At 39.2% G+C, this 15,461-nt stretch overlaps 1 protein-coding gene across 1 annotated transcript; it reads left to right on the top strand.

The window, feature by feature from the left end:
* Positions 1–3,724: 3,724 nt before the first annotated feature.
* On the top strand, positions 3,725–9,302 carry LOC103931494 (subtilisin-like protease SBT5.4). The gene is made up of 11 exons (XM_009341005.3): positions 3,725–3,925; positions 4,027–4,136; positions 4,225–4,322; positions 4,416–4,580; positions 5,369–5,477; positions 6,732–7,281; positions 7,593–7,690; positions 7,763–8,008; positions 8,098–8,212; positions 8,286–8,499; positions 8,589–9,302. The coding sequence occupies exons 1-11, from the start codon at positions 3,725–3,727 to the stop codon at positions 9,128–9,130; spliced, it is 2,448 nt and encodes an 815-aa protein (XP_009339280.2). The 3' UTR covers positions 9,131–9,302.
* Positions 9,303–15,461: the final 6,159 nt, after the last annotated feature.

Below are 15,461 nucleotides of genomic sequence, written 5' to 3' on the forward strand. Positions count from 1 at the left end.
ATTGTGTGTGTATATATATATATATATATATATATATATATATGAAAAGATGAAAACTGTAAAAGGGTTCAAGATATGTATTGGTATGGGTCGAACATGGGAGTTCATTTTGGTCTGAAAAAAGGTGAAAGGGTTAGATGTTCGTTGGTTAAAATAGCATGCAGGTCATTCAAGTGGGTCAGTGCAAGACATTTCACTAAACAGTCTTTCTCTGTATACGATCTCTTTTATTTTTTAAAGACATGACACATTGAGAAAATCTCACATTTACTTAATTTCTTGATCACAGATATTTAGTTGAACTATGCATCAAATAATCACACAACTTGCTCAATTTTCTTCATCCCATTTATTGACACGATTGTTTGTTCACAGTATAGACTTTAGATTTCTAGTCTCATATTGGTTAATCAATTTAATCTTGTAGATTTTATATCCACTAATAATACCTTTCTATGAATTTATACCCTATAAAAAACGATTGTGTCAATAAATAAGTCAAGTTGAAGAAAGTAGAGGAAAAGCTAAGTTTTCTCAAGACACCTTTAACAAATTTGGGAGTAATTTAGCTCAACCCAAGACCCAAAAAACGTGTACATAAAATTAAATCAAAAGGCTAGTCTAATTGTTCCCTTGCTAGCGTCTTGTTAGATTAAATTAAAAGGAACCTCCCGACTTTTAGGCGAATTTATTTGTAATTGAATGTTAAGGTTGATCTGTGTGAGGGCAATTTCGTGTCCCTCCTTGTGCTTGTATGGTGTAATCTCAACCTTTTTCTAAAATGAAATTCTATCGTTGCTCTTCCAAAAAAGAAAGTGCTAGTCTAAATTCTAAATTTCTAATGGTCAAGAGGATCCTTGAGAGCCTCATGATGTGTCATGCAGCAATCATAAACTCTCATTTGTCTAAAACTGGACTACTTTATTCTTATATCAGAATGATGAAGACGTTTTTATCTATTTTGGCAAACCTAGTTGAAGGTTTGCATTGCCCAAAGCAGAAGATGTGTTTGCATTGCATTGCCCAAAGCACGGGGGGGAGAAAAGCATCCACTGGGTTTCTCGGGGCCGCTTGGGGTATCCGAAACAAGAGGGTGGTATGGGGTTCCGAAATTTTCAAGAGTTTAACGATGCTCTGCTCGCAAAACAGTGTTGGAGATTGATTCATGAACCAAACTCGCTTTGGGCGCAGCTGCTAAAGGCCCGTTATTTCCCACACTGCTCCTTCATGGATGCTACTTTGGGGGGCAGAGCGTCTTGGGGTTGGTCTAGTCTCCTGGTTGGGCGTGAGATCCTTCGGAATGGTGCTCATTGGCAGATAATGAATGGGAGAAGTATTAGGTTATGGCAGGATAGATGGTTGCCGTCTATCTCTGCTGGGAAACCAACGGTCATTGGTGATGTGAGAGTGTCTCGGAATATGCGGGTGGATGCAGTGATTAATCATGATTCCGGATCTTGGAATATTGAGGCCATTAGGCCTTTTATTTCTTTAGTGGATTTCGGGGCCATTCTGGACACTCCCATTGGAGATAGGTGCCGTGAGGACAGGATGATTTGGCCGGCTACAAAAAATGGGGTGTACTCTGTGAAATCAGGGTATCATTGGAAGCATGCTAGCTCGTGCTCATTTGTTGGTGGGGCCTCCTCGTCTTCCTCTGTCACCCCGATAAAGGTTTGGAAGAGTATTTGGCATTTGGAGACTCCTCCGAAGGTCCGTAATTTTATGTGGAGGGCTTTGAATCGAGCTCTGGCCACGATGGAGAATTTGTTCAGGCGCCGTTGTTCCCCTTCCCCGTGTTGTCCCATTTGCTTACACCAGGATGAATCTGTTGAGCATATGCTCCTTCTATGCCCGTGGGTTGAACCCATCTGGTTTGGTGGCCCTTTGAATTATCGGGTGATTAGAGCCAATATTTCGAATATCCCGGCCTGGGTGTTGTCTTTCCTTGAGGCGGGGATGGGCTCAAAAGAAGAGAAGGCTAGGATTTTGATGATAATGGCTTTCACTTGCTGGCACATCTGGAAAAATAGGTGTAGTTTTGTGTATGAAAATGTGGGTATTTCTCCAAATCGTGTCATCATGGCTATAACGACTTCGGTGAATGGTTTTTTGGAGGCGATTGATTCTTCCGCCCCTAGTCCTCTGAGGAACCGGTCTCTATCTGGTCCTCCTGCTCGCTGGGGTTCCCCGGACCATCCTTTTGTGAAGGTGAATGTGGATGCGAGTTGGAGCGCTAGGTCCAAATGTGGTTTTGCTGGTGTGGTTATCAGGGATCATGCGGGGTTGTTTGTGGCAGCTAAACGTGGTCGGGTTGGGGCTCCTTGTGTGGCTGCTGCTGAGGCTGCCGCGATCTTGCTGAGGTGTGAGCTGGCCAAAGAGTTGGAGTTAGAATGCATCATTGTGGAGTCCGATTCTAAGGAGAGCATCCTTCATTTAGAAAAGGGGCATTTGAGTGGCAGCTGGGAGGCTTTCCCTGTTATTTCAAAGGTTTTGCGCCTTAGGGGGGTCTTTCAGGACTGTCGCTGGTCTTGGGTCCCAAGATCGGCCAATTTGGCGGCGCATGTGTTGGCGTCGAGAAGTTTTCCGGAGATGTGCGATGTTACTTGGGTAAATCTTCCTCCATCTTCGTTGGTCCATGTTTTAAATAAGGATGGGTTGCCTTGCCCCCCTTAATTTTTGTTTTGCAGGGGTAGGGGGTGACTGGGGCTTTAGGCTAGGTCGGTGTTTTGTTCCTCCTCCTCTGTTTTCATGTTATGGTTTGCGCTGTTGCTTGCTCTCGGGTGAGCTTCTGTTTGCTGTCTGGCGTTGGCCTGTTTCTTTGGGCCAGCTTTCCAAAAAAAAAAAAAGCAGAAGATGTGTTTTTTTTTTTTTTTTTTAAGTATATCGATATTTTTACATTAAAGAAAGGGGAGTTCGTGTCACATCCCGGTCCAGGGCGGATCACTTTCCGGGCCCGCTCCATCACCGTAGCACGATATTGTCCTCTTTGGGCTTATCATTCCCTCACGGTTTTGTTTTTGGGAACTCACGAGCAACTTTCCAGTGGGTCACCCATCATGGAATTGCTCTAGCCCCCTTCTTGCTTAACTTCGGAGTTCCTACGGAACCCGAAGCAGTGAGCTCCCAAAAGGCCTCGTGCTAAGTAGGGATGTGAATATACATTTAAGGATCACTCTCCTAGACGATGTGGGATATCACAGTTCGGCTAAGTCACACAATTAGCAGCCTAATTTGGTATCAAATTCGCCATCCATGAGATTCAAACCTAAGACCACCTCACTTTCATCGAAAAGGAATATTATCATACTATAATACTGAGTGGCACCCAAAGCAGAAGTTTGGCCATTAGTTGACTAAAATTCCTCAAACGACAGGGGAAAAAACCCAAAAAAGCAGATTAATTGATGCTAAATACTGATTTCTTGTACTTAATTTCTTGTCAAATTCAATCACAATCTCAATCAACTTCATATATAATCCAGCAAAATGGTGTTTGACTAATGGAGAACATAGTTATTTGCAAAATAGTCAATTGCCCTTTTTTGAGACCACTGATTTTTACACCAAAAATTTCGAAATCTCATCCAACCATATATCCAGATAAAATAAATACATAAAACCACTGATTTTATTTTTTTTAATTATATCTCCCCAAAATTACTCAAATTCCCTTAAAAGGTAACTTTCAAATTGGAGGAAATTCCACCACTTTCCGTTATTAATGCAGAAGGAGGAAGCAATTTTTGCTTCCAAAAACAGGCAAAAACGGAGTTTTAAAAACAAGAGAAGGAAGAGCCTCTTTCTACGCACACTTCTTCTCTTTACAAAATATTGGCAGATGGGAATTTCAATTCTCCCTTCTTTTCTTCTCTCAGTTCTTCTCATCTCCTTGTTTCATATTCCAGCACATGCTGCCAAAAGTGTATGCATGCATTGCATTCTTTCATTTCGCCGAATTAAGTTTTTGAAGTTTCGGTCTGGTCAAATTTCACTAATGGCCTTGAAATGATTTCTTTGTTTCAGTCTTACATTGTGTACTTAGGAGCAGGTCCTCATGTTCTGGACCCTTTGTCCGCCGATCTCGATAGCGTGACAAATTCTCATTACAATCTTCTTGGAACAGTTTTGGGAAGGTATATGCATTCTGTGTAGGGTTTGAATTTTCTCCCCATGCTAATATCGTTGGATTTTTTTTTTCATTTGTTCCAATTTGTTCAACAGCAATGAAAGGGCACAGGAATCAATATTTTACTCATATACGAGAAATATCAATGGCTTTGCTGCAATTTTGGATGATGAGGAGGCTGCTCAGATTGCAAGTAATATTTCTATTTGCAGCTTCCTTTTCTTTCCTACGTTACTTTTCTTTTTTTCTTTTTTTTTTTTCACCATGCATTTTCTGTGAACTGCAGAGGATCCAAATGTTGTGTCTGTTTTCCCAAACAGAGGAAGAACACTACACACAACTCGTTCATGGGATTTTCTTCAATTGGAAGAAAACGGCGAAATCCGGGCCGGCTCTATTTGGAAGAAGGCACGGTTAGGTGCAAATACAATTATCGGAAACCTTGATACTGGTAATCTTAATTATTTTGTTGCTTTACAATTTAGGTTAAGTTGTACTATTTGAAGTATAAAATCGACCACATTCCTTGCTTTCCTTGATATATTTCTGCACGAATAAATGTTGCATGAGTATTTGACCTAAACACATTAGTTCAACGTTTTTCATATTATATAAAAGTTCAGGGAAGTGATATATGATAGTTTAGGTTCAAATGTTATAATTTTTTAAAAACCTACCAACCCAAATGATTTTTGACCTAACCATAATGATTTTGACCAAACCACTTTCATATTTTAAAGCATTTTGCAAGTTGATGTCAATTTCTCTGAATTATAAACAAACCAAATGTAATCCTTTTTTGTTTTACTTCACTATAAAAAGAGAATTTATTTGTTAGAAATTAACTACAGTAAGAAATGCAGATCAGTCGAGATTGTGCTTCTAATTTCTTCATCATTGGAATTTTCTCGGAAATATGAACAAATTAATGTGGCTGTAGAATTTTAATTAAAATAGAATTGGAAGGATATTCTAAACAGACAAGAAATTGATACAAAATTTATAATTTATATACGATTATTGTCTATTTGAGGTCTTTTAGTTCTATTCCTGAATAAAAATTTATAACTAGTTTTATTTCTGAATATTTCTTCTCTTTGGCATATTTTCTCCATGCGTTCTAGTAATTTTCCATTATGTATAGCATATTATTTGGTCGGCAACACTAGTCATTTGTCAATCATGCTTTCTGACATTTTCTTGTTGGGTGCTATGTTTTCTTTATTGGTTTTGTGATAGGTGTTTGGCCGGAATCAAAGAGCTTTAGCGATGAAGGGATGGGACCAATCCCAGTTAAATGGCGTGGAATCTGTCAGCTGGACACCAAAGATGGTTCTCGTTGCAATAGGTCCATTCTCTTCTCCACTTCTTGCTTTTTTTCTCAGAGACTTCATTTTTTTAAGTAGATTACATCGTTTTAAGGGTTCATTGGTCCCAATTTGTATATTCAGTTAATTTAGAATCTTGATATGTAAGGTGAAAATACCAAAAAGTTGTAATCGAATCGTACTCAAGTCCGTCTCTTATTCGGACGACTACTGACCGTTAATATATGTTGATGCCTTATTGCATAAACAACTAGAAATTACTCATTCATGCAAGCAGTTATCATTAGCGTTGTCCATTAAATACTTGCCCACTTAATGTGTGCGCGCTAACGACCTGCCTTGATATTTCACTTATTAGGCACTTGTTTAAACTATGTGCAAGTGAACGGCTGTTCTTAGCACTTCACTTATTAAACACTTGCCCGAGTAATGTAGGATAGGTTCTCACCAATATGTTGGTTTCTACTACTTAGGAGCAGCTTTCATTCACGTGAAAAGTGATTGGGTAATTGACTTTTGAAAAGTAAAATAGCATACATTGGGAATTGTCGGGCTACATCTATCTAAAACGCGAACTTTGATATAAAGTTTGAAAACAAAGGTGGGTCCTTGGTACAAAGTTCCCTAAAGTTGTGTCTCCCACCTCTTTTTCCAGTATTGTATATATTTTAGCAATTTATCACATATCATGTTGGAGAAAAACTTTTTATTGTACTCAGAACAAAGAATTCATTATATGTTAATAAAAATGTTGAAGAAAGTTTTATTTTTGAAATGTTATTCCACTTGTATAATAACATGTAGTGTATTATTCCATAGTTTGGGCACACTACAAAATTTCTCCAGGTCGGACGGCAAGAATATTTTGGAATTGTGATGGCAAAAATATGTTTTGGGCGTCATCAAAAGAAAATTTTTAGATGACAAGAAAAGCAATTTCCTCACTTATATCCACATTTAGAGGCTTTTGTTTGGCCAACTGTACCCAATAAAACTGGAAAATAAGTCAACTGGATCATTGTTTATTTTGTACATTTGCATCACGTGCAGACGTAATACCAACTATGCTAGTAATGTTTGTATCATACAAAATCATTTGGGTTTGAACTAATCTAATCCAATTAAACAATTATTTACCAGTTAATATCATATTTAGATCTGTTGCTGTGTTTTGTTCATTTGCTTAATGCACATCACATCGTTATTTAATTTCGTTAATGCTGTTGTTTAACTAGGCGATAATGGCTAATTAATTCGGATTAACACCTATGTAGGAAGCTGATCGGAGCAAGGTACTTCAGCAAAGGATACGCCGCGTATGCTTCCATGGTTAACTCCACTGCAGCCAAGTCCATCCAGCCCAACGCTCGTGACCATTCCGGTCATGGCTCACACACCCTTTCAACGGCAGGTGGTAATTTTGTTCCTAGAGTAAGTGTTTTCGGTAATGGCAATGGCACTGCAAAGGGTGGATCCCCAAAAGCTCGCGTGGCTGCGTATAAAGTATGCTGGCCTCCAATCAATGGCAACGAGTGCTTCGATGCAGACATCTTGGCCGCATTTGAAGCTGCAATTAATGACGGTGTTGATGTGCTCTCGGTGTCTCTAGGTGGTGCAGCTGCGGAGTTTTTAAGTGATGGGATTGCAATAGGGTCTTTCCATGCTGTTCAGAAGGGGATTACCGTGGTGAGCTCAGCTGGGAATTCAGGTCCTACTCCTGGGTCAGTGTCGAATGTGTCACCGTGGATGCTCACAGTTGGAGCTAGCACAATTGATCGCGAGTTCACCAGTTATGTTACTCTTGGCAACAAGAAGCATCTCAAGGTACATAAATCTAACACCCTAATCGCTAGTCGTGTGTTTATTGTAACGAGTAATGCTACAGGGGTCACATTAATCTATGACATGATATGGTAGTCGGTGTGCAAATACACAGTTTTATGTAAACAATTAACCCTAATCGCTGTTAGTCTGTTCATCATCATGAATAATGCTAGAGAAATCACATTGATTTACAACACGAACAGTTTAACATCCTTACCATATTCTTTTAGGCATTGTACTTGAAATGAAATCCTTTACAGGTATGAAATTTCTTCTCGTTGTACTGATAGTATTCCAACGTCTGTTACTAGGGAGCAAGTCTTTCCTCTGCAGCTTTGCCAGCTAAAAAGTTCTACCCATTGATAAGTGCATGCGATGCTAAAGCTGCTAATGCGTCTGGTTCTGAAGCGTGAGTAACATCAATTTTCAATGATATGCCGTTCATAATGTACATTAACTGTATCTTCTCGAACTTCTTCAGCCATCTCTGCAAACCTGGAACCCTCGATAAAAAGAAGGCAAAGGGGAAAATTTTGGTTTGCGTTCGAGGGCAAAATCCAAGAGCCGAGAAGGGTCAACAAGCTATTCTTGCAGGCGCTGTTGGTATGATTTTGGTTAATGATAAGCTAAGCGGGAATGAAATCATAGCTGATCCTCACTTGCTTCCGGCTTCACACGTTAATTATTCTGACGGAAAATCTGTCTTTGCCTACATGAAGTCCACCAAGTACATATACTGATCTTTCATTACGTTTTTTTTTTTACCTGAAAATTTCATGATTAATTCTAGCCTCTCATTCAATGAAAATCCACCAGGAATCCTATGGCTTACATTAATCGTGTAAAGACGGAACAAGGAACAAAGCCAGCTCCATTTATGGCTTCATTCTCTTCGAGGGGACCTAACGCCATTGAGCAGTCAATCCTTAAGGTATTCCTTTGACATTATTATGTACTATAAGGCTTCTTCAAATTAGTCTAACTTATTCTTGTTTGCACATCAGCCTGATATCACAGCGCCAGGAGTGAGTATAATTGCTGCTTATACTCAAGCAACCGGGCCAACTGGTCAGAAGTTCGATAACCGGCGTGTATCTTTCAATACACAATCCGGAACTTCCATGTCGTGCCCTCATGTATCTGGAATTGTCGGTCTTTTGAAAACCCTTCACCCGACATGGAGCCCTGCAGCTATTAAATCTGCAATCATGACCACCGGTACAAGTTTCCCCTTCTGATTTAAGGCACCATAATTTTGTCTCACTTGTGTTCGAATGGTTAAGTTTATTCCTTGGTTCCTTCTGCAGCAAGCAAACGAGATAACAGCAAGGGCACAATGCTGGACTCATCCAAGGCCAGAGCAACACCGTTTGCTTATGGTGCAGGACATGTTCAACCAAACCGTGCGATGGACCCTGGACTTGTTTATGACCTAACTACCGATGATTACTTAAACTTCTTATGCGCTCGTGGCTACAATGCAACGCTGCTCAAAGTGTTTTCTAAAGAGCCACACAAATGTTCCAAGGCATATAGTCTTTCTGATTTTAACTATCCTTCTATAACAGTTCCCAATCTCCGTGACACACCAGTGACCGTGACTAGAAGGGTTAAGAACGTCGGCTCTCCGGGCACATATGTAGTTCGTATCAAGGAACCGGTGGGAGTTTCTGTTACAGTTAAGCCTAGTACCTTGCAATTCAAGAGCAGTGGCGAAGAGAAGAAGTTCAACGTTGTTCTGAAGCCTAAGGTTCAAGGGCCTGAAGACTACGTATTTGGAGAGTTAAATTGGATGGATGGGAAGCACAATGTCAGGAGTCCTATTGTTGTCATGCACTATCAGAGATGACAAAGTAGTTCAATTCATGTTCATCATTGTTTAGAGCCTTCAAGATATGTGAATTTTAGGCTAGGAAGATGTATTTATTCGTCTTTTCTTTCATTCGGAAAAGATTTACTTATCGAAAACATCAGTGCAAAATAAGGGGAATAAAGAAGTTGAAGTATTCAGTTGGTTATCATGGTACACATGTTCTATAAATTTCATAGTTATGTCAACTTCTGCAATTCTTGAAGAAGAGAAGAAGAACCCGCAGGGATTGCAAGTACTTAGCTAATTACGCTTACCCCGCGTTTCGATGAGGAAATTTAAGGATTATAATTTTTATTCCAAAGTCATATCTTTATTTATTTTTTCATCTGTAAAAAATTACACGAAGTATGAAGTTACACAACCAACACTCCAAACAACCATATTAGATACTCATACACCACGAACAAACGCCAACCCCGTGTTAAACTTAAGCAACCACACACCATGAACCAAAATAGATAGGAACTTCATACTCGGAGATGCACCACGAAAATATGAAATAGCATCGTATTCAAGTGCCAGAACCTGATAGTTTCATTTGAACACAAGTTTCAGTGTCTTTGAAAATAGAAATACCCTGATTAATTAATATAACAAGTAGAGATGTCAAAACAGATTAGAAAAAGGGAATCATCAGTCAGTAGGGAAAAGAATGAAATAGAAAGGAGGACGGGAAAGAGTAGGTACAAAAACAACAGAAAGTTGACCAGCTCGGAGACCAGTGATGAGATGGCGGTGTTTACTGAGAGATGGTACTGATTCACCAGAGGAAGTAGCAGATTTCGTGGGATGCCGCCATGAAAGAAGAGTTTGGTATCGATTCATCTCTCAGAGAATAGAGCACGATCAAGTACATACAGATTGCAATGCAGGTGGTGTTTTACTTTTTTTTTGGTAAGAAGAAGAAGAAGATGGACAGTTGGGGTGCTAAGATGGAAAGCTCTAATTTATAGAGAGGCTAGATTGAAGTTGACTATGAGTCGAATGTTAGTTGAGCACAAATAATATGTGAGTATATGTTAGGGAGACCAAATTTTTTTAACCAAATTTGCAAACTAAATGATATGGTTGTAGATGATTGAATTATTAGTTAAGTATTGATTAACGTGTTTGTTTCTTATTGGTGACACATCATTTGGTTTACAATTTAGTTTAAAAAATTTGATCTTTCTAGCATCACTCATAATATGTGGACTCTTAAGAGCATCCCCAGCGTGGGGTTTAGCTCGGGGGACGGGCTCCAAAACGGAGGCCCGAGTGAAGTTGGGTTGGCTCCAGCGTGGGGGAGCCGGGGGGAAGGGGGAGGCCCGAGGGCCAGGCCCGTGAGAAATTGACAGGCCTTGAGCCCGAGGTGGGATGACGCCATGCTGACGCCAGGGTGGCGTCAGCGTATTATTTAATTTTTTTTGTGTCAGGCGCGTGCACCCCACCCGCGCGTGGGGGCGCGTCCTGACACAATAATCAGAAAAAAAAAAAGGTTTTGTATGTTACCGTTGGGAAGCCACGTGGCATCCCACGGTACGTTAGATCCTAACGGTCACTTAATGTGGACCGATAGATCTCAACGGTAAAAAAAAAAAAAAAGTGTCAGATTTAATATCCACCGTTCGATCTGAGATCAACAGTGGATATTAAAATGCTTTATAAATTAAAAAATAAATGAAAAAATAGTTTAAAAAATCTGAAAAGTTACCGTTGTGACACGTGGCACAATCTGGAGCGTTGGAATTCAAATTTTTTTATATCCAACGGCAGAGATTAATTAATTGAATAAAATTTTAAAAAAAATTGTAAAAAATTCAAAAAAAATCAAAAAACTATCTGAAAAATCTGAAAAAAATTGTAAAAAAAATTGTTTTTACTTTTCTATAAATACCTTCTCATTATCATCTACCTTACACAACAATTTCATATTTTCTCAACTACTTTCAATCACATTCCTTTCTTTGTCTCAAAGTTTGAATCCATTTTTTTTCAACAAAATGACCACTGGTGCAGGTACGAATTGGTCGCTTATTGAAGATGTTGCATTGTGTACTAGCTGGGTTGAAGTTACTCATAGTTCGCTTACGGGTAATGAGATGCAGTTGTGAGAAATGTGGAGTCTTATTCATACCAATTTTCGGAAAAGAACCAAAGAATCGATGTCCAGTCGTTGGAAATTACTTAGCCAATCGTTTAGTACGTGGAGAGACGCCTTGGCACAAGCTAGTAGTAATATTCGAAGTGGGGAAAATTACTCGGATCAGGTAACAATATATTATTTATTTGATACCCAAATTTACATTATAATTATTTGTTTGTATTATTTATTTGTTATGTACATAATTTATTATTTATTGTTTGTATTATTTATTTGTTACGTAAAAAATTTATTATTTATTGTTACTTATTTGTTACATTATAATTATGTTGTTTGTTACATTATAATTATGTTATTGTTACTTATTTGTTACATTTATTTGTTATGTTGTTTGTATTATTTATTTTTTACTTATTTTCATTAAAATTAATGTATAATATCACTTACATTAAGAAAAAAAAATGTGTATATTTAAGGTTAAAATTATTTACTAAACTTGGAACTCTAGCCCCATGTTATGATTAACATGACATGTATATATATATATTTGCTAGGTATACATTTGCATGATAATTATTTATTTATGTGTAATATCACTTACATTATTTATGTGTTACTTATTTTCATTATAATTATTTATTTGTTACTTATTTTCATTATTTACTAAACTTGAAGCCTTCTTACTTATTTTCATTATATTTGTTACTTATATATATATGTATATATTTGCTAGTTAATTATTTTCATTATAATTATTTATTTGTATTATTTATTTGTTACTTATTTTTATTGTGTAGGAACTTCAAGCACAAGCTTGGTATGCTGCCAAAACCAAAACCAAAAATAAATCATTCAACCGGTGGGAATGTTGGAATATTGTCAAAGATTGTCCTAAATTTAGAGTTGTGCCAGTCGGTCCAGAAGTGCACATGAACAGCACCCCTCTACACTCTTCACCCGATCATGTTCATGAAGATGATGCAGAAGAAGTGCCCGAAACGCCCCTCCCTGAACAAGCGTCGGGTTCGACCCGTTTTCCAATTAGGCCTCAAGTTAAGAAGGCTTCAAAGAGAAAAAGGAGTGCTTCCAAGAACGATTATGCAAAGTTCATGGAAGAACTTACTCGCCAAGGTGAATTGACTTTGGCGAGGGAACTGGCGAAAGATGAGGCTGATAAGGCTGATAAGGCATCAAAAGCAGCAGTTGTTGAGAGAGAATGCTAATGAGAGAGAAAGAGAGCTACTTAGGCAAGAAAGGGAACATGTTAGAGAAGAAAGACGGGCTCAACAAGATCGTGAGATTATGAACATGTCTTTAGAAGGGAAGTCTCCAAATTCTAAATTTTTTTGGAAGTCTCCAAATTCTAAATTTTTTTGGAAGTCAGAGAAAGCGGACGTGGTGCGAAGGAGGCGTGCAAGAGAAACAATAGCAAGCCAAGGTGGTTCTAGCACCGCAAGAGAAGATCATCCTAGTAGCACAAATTGGTTAAGTGATGATGAATAGAGTACTTTTTGTAATCGGAGCCCATAATTTTCCAATCACTTTGGGTTGTAATTTATTATTTATTGTTTGTATTATTTATGTTGTTTCCATGTTCATGAATATTTATTCAAATTAATTTGGTAAGTTATTTATATTAAGAATTAATTTGGTAAGTTATTTATGTTGTTAAAAGTCCATTAAAAGTCCATCGTTCTAATTAAAAGTCCTTTACATAGATTACATATACTAAGAATTACATAAACATAAACATAAAAAAATTACATAAACATAAACATAAACATAAACATACTAAGAATTACATAAACATAAACATAAACATACTAAGAATTACATATACTAAGAATTACATAAACATAAACATAAAAAAATTACATAAACATACCAAATAATAAAACACACCAAATAAAATAACATAAACATACCAAATTCAAAATAACACACTAAAATGAACTTAATTATCTTCAGCTTGTTTCAATGCCCACTGGTGCTCTATCAAGTCAATTTGTCGGGCATTGTGCATGTCTGGCATTTGAAATGCAGTATATCGTTGAATGAGCCTTTCATTGTAACGTCCATCCCTTTGTAATGGCTCATGTTGCACGGGCTCATCGGTGGCGTCATGAGCACAATATATACGTGTTCTTGAATTGTTCATCGGGTCTCGCTCATATTCATCAACAGCTTCATAATCGTACTCATCTTCCACAATCATGTTGTGAAGAATGATGCACGTCATCATGATGGATCGAAGCGACTCTACATCAAACAATCTGGCAGCACCCCTGACGATCGCCCAGCGAGCTTGGAGGATATCAAAACAACGCTCCACATCCTTCCTGCACCCCTCTTGACAGCTTGGAAAGTGTTTTTCCTTCGCACTCCGCGGACGTGGCACTGTTTTGACAAATGTTGACCAGCGCGGGTAGATGCCGTCAGCTAGGTAGTATGGCCCGTCGTACATACGTCCGTTGACCTCATATGTAACTTTTGGTGCCTTTCCTTGCAGGACATCGTTGAACACTGGGGATTAGACAAGAACGTTGATGTCATTTTGAGCTCCCGGGACCCCGAAAAAGGCGTGCCAAATCCATGTATCAAAAGATGCCACCGCCTCCAGAATGATACTTTTTGCCCCTTTTCTGTCCCCGTAAGCGCCTTTGTAACATCCCGTCCCGGGATTTACGTAAGAAAATGAGTATTTTTGTATTTTCACTAAGTTTGGGGGATACTTTCCATTTTAAAATTGTTTTTAGCCTTAATTGGTGAGCCCAAGGGGCCCACCCCCTGTTTTGTTCCCGGTTCCCTATCCCTTTCCCTTTTCCTTTTTTTTCTGAAAAGTCTCTCCTCTCTTCTCTCTTCTCTCTTTCTTCCTCTGTGATTTCTCCATCCCCCCTCTCGGTCCGACAAGAACACACACACACACACACACCCAAGCCCACACCTATAGCTCTTTTCGAACCCCATGGTTGTGTTTTGGACGTCAAACCACGAAGAAACCACCTCGAAGACTCTTTCCCAATTTTCCGGCGAGCACCGTCCCTTTCGAGGCGATTTCCGGCCAAACCACGGCGAGTTGGCCGGCGTGCAAGGTATCAATCTCTTCGTCTCGCTGAGTACTACAACTTTCCTTTTTGTTTCACCTAATTTCATTGAGTATTGAATAAGTTATGCTCATTTGAATCTTACCCAGTTTCCGGCGGACACCCGTGGCTTACAAGCTGTTTTCCGGCCAACTCCGGCCACAATGACGGGAACCAAGGGTATATTTCGATTCCTTACCTTCGGGGCTTCAATTTGGTATATTGAATGACATGTTTTGGTTGAGTTTGGAGCTCCAACGGAGCTTGGGAATTCTCCGGCCGAAATTCGGTCTTCTCCCTCTTTGGACTCCGGCGAACACCCAAGGCCTTTGGGCCTTTCCTGCCAAGCCCAAAACCTGGGCAGCCCAACCCAACACCCTTTGTAATTAGGCCTTTGGGCCGTTTGTTTTAGGGCCTCTGGCCCGTTAACCCTAAACCCATTAGACCCAAACCCTTAGGCCCAACCCGGATCCAACCCAAGTCCAAACCCAATACCCAAACCCATTTACCCTAACCCAAAACCCTAAAACCCAAACCCGTGACCCTGACCCGTTGACCCGTGACCCGTTGACCCGTTGACCCTGACCCGTTGACCGTTGACCCGGTCAAAGGTCAGCGTTGACCAGTCAACGGTCAAAGTTGACTTTGACCGTTGACTTTGACCTCGGGGTTGACTTTTTCGGTTTTCGTGCGGGACCCCTCCTAGGCTAATTTCGACGTCCTGAACCCGTTCCCGATGTCCGTTTTGCCAAATTCAATCGTTTGAGTAGAGTTTGACTAAATGTACCATTTATGTGCTTAGGGGCAATTATCGATGGCGTTTCCTTCTTCGCTAGATGACGTGGCTTTTCGACGGCGAAGTACTGTGAGTGGACCCCTTCTAAAAATGCATGTTTTGATAGTAGAAATGCATACATGAAAAGCATGATTTGATGATTATGTTTTATGAAACGTTTTACGAGATAACATGCTTACTGAGGCTAGTTTGAATTATTACTATTTTTCCTATAACCCATGTTCTTATAGAATATCTGATGGATGACGATATGATATTTAGAACATGTTTAGAACACTTCTTTATAGTATAGATGATGGATGACTTTATACTATGAAGTTGATTTTCAATATATGTATGTTCACT

This window comes from the organism of the source record quoted next, unplaced genomic scaffold (genome assembly GCF_019419815.1).
Source record: "Pyrus x bretschneideri cultivar Hongxiangsu unplaced genomic scaffold, Pyrus_bretschneideri_v1 Contig51, whole genome shotgun sequence".
NCBI lineage: Eukaryota > Viridiplantae > Streptophyta > Magnoliopsida > Rosales > Rosaceae > Pyrus > Pyrus x bretschneideri.

Coding starts and splice junctions, on each gene's coding strand:
- LOC103931494 (XM_009341005.3), top strand. CDS start 3,725: ATGCAGAAGGAGGAAGCAATTTTTGCTTCCAAAAACAGGCAAAAACGG. Junction 4,581..5,368: donor TATCGGAAACCTTGATACTG/GTAATCTTAATT, acceptor GTTTTGTGATAG/GTGTTTGGCCGGAATCAAAG. Junction 7,282..7,592: donor GCAACAAGAAGCATCTCAAG/GTACATAAATCT, acceptor GTCTGTTACTAG/GGAGCAAGTCTTTCCTCTGC.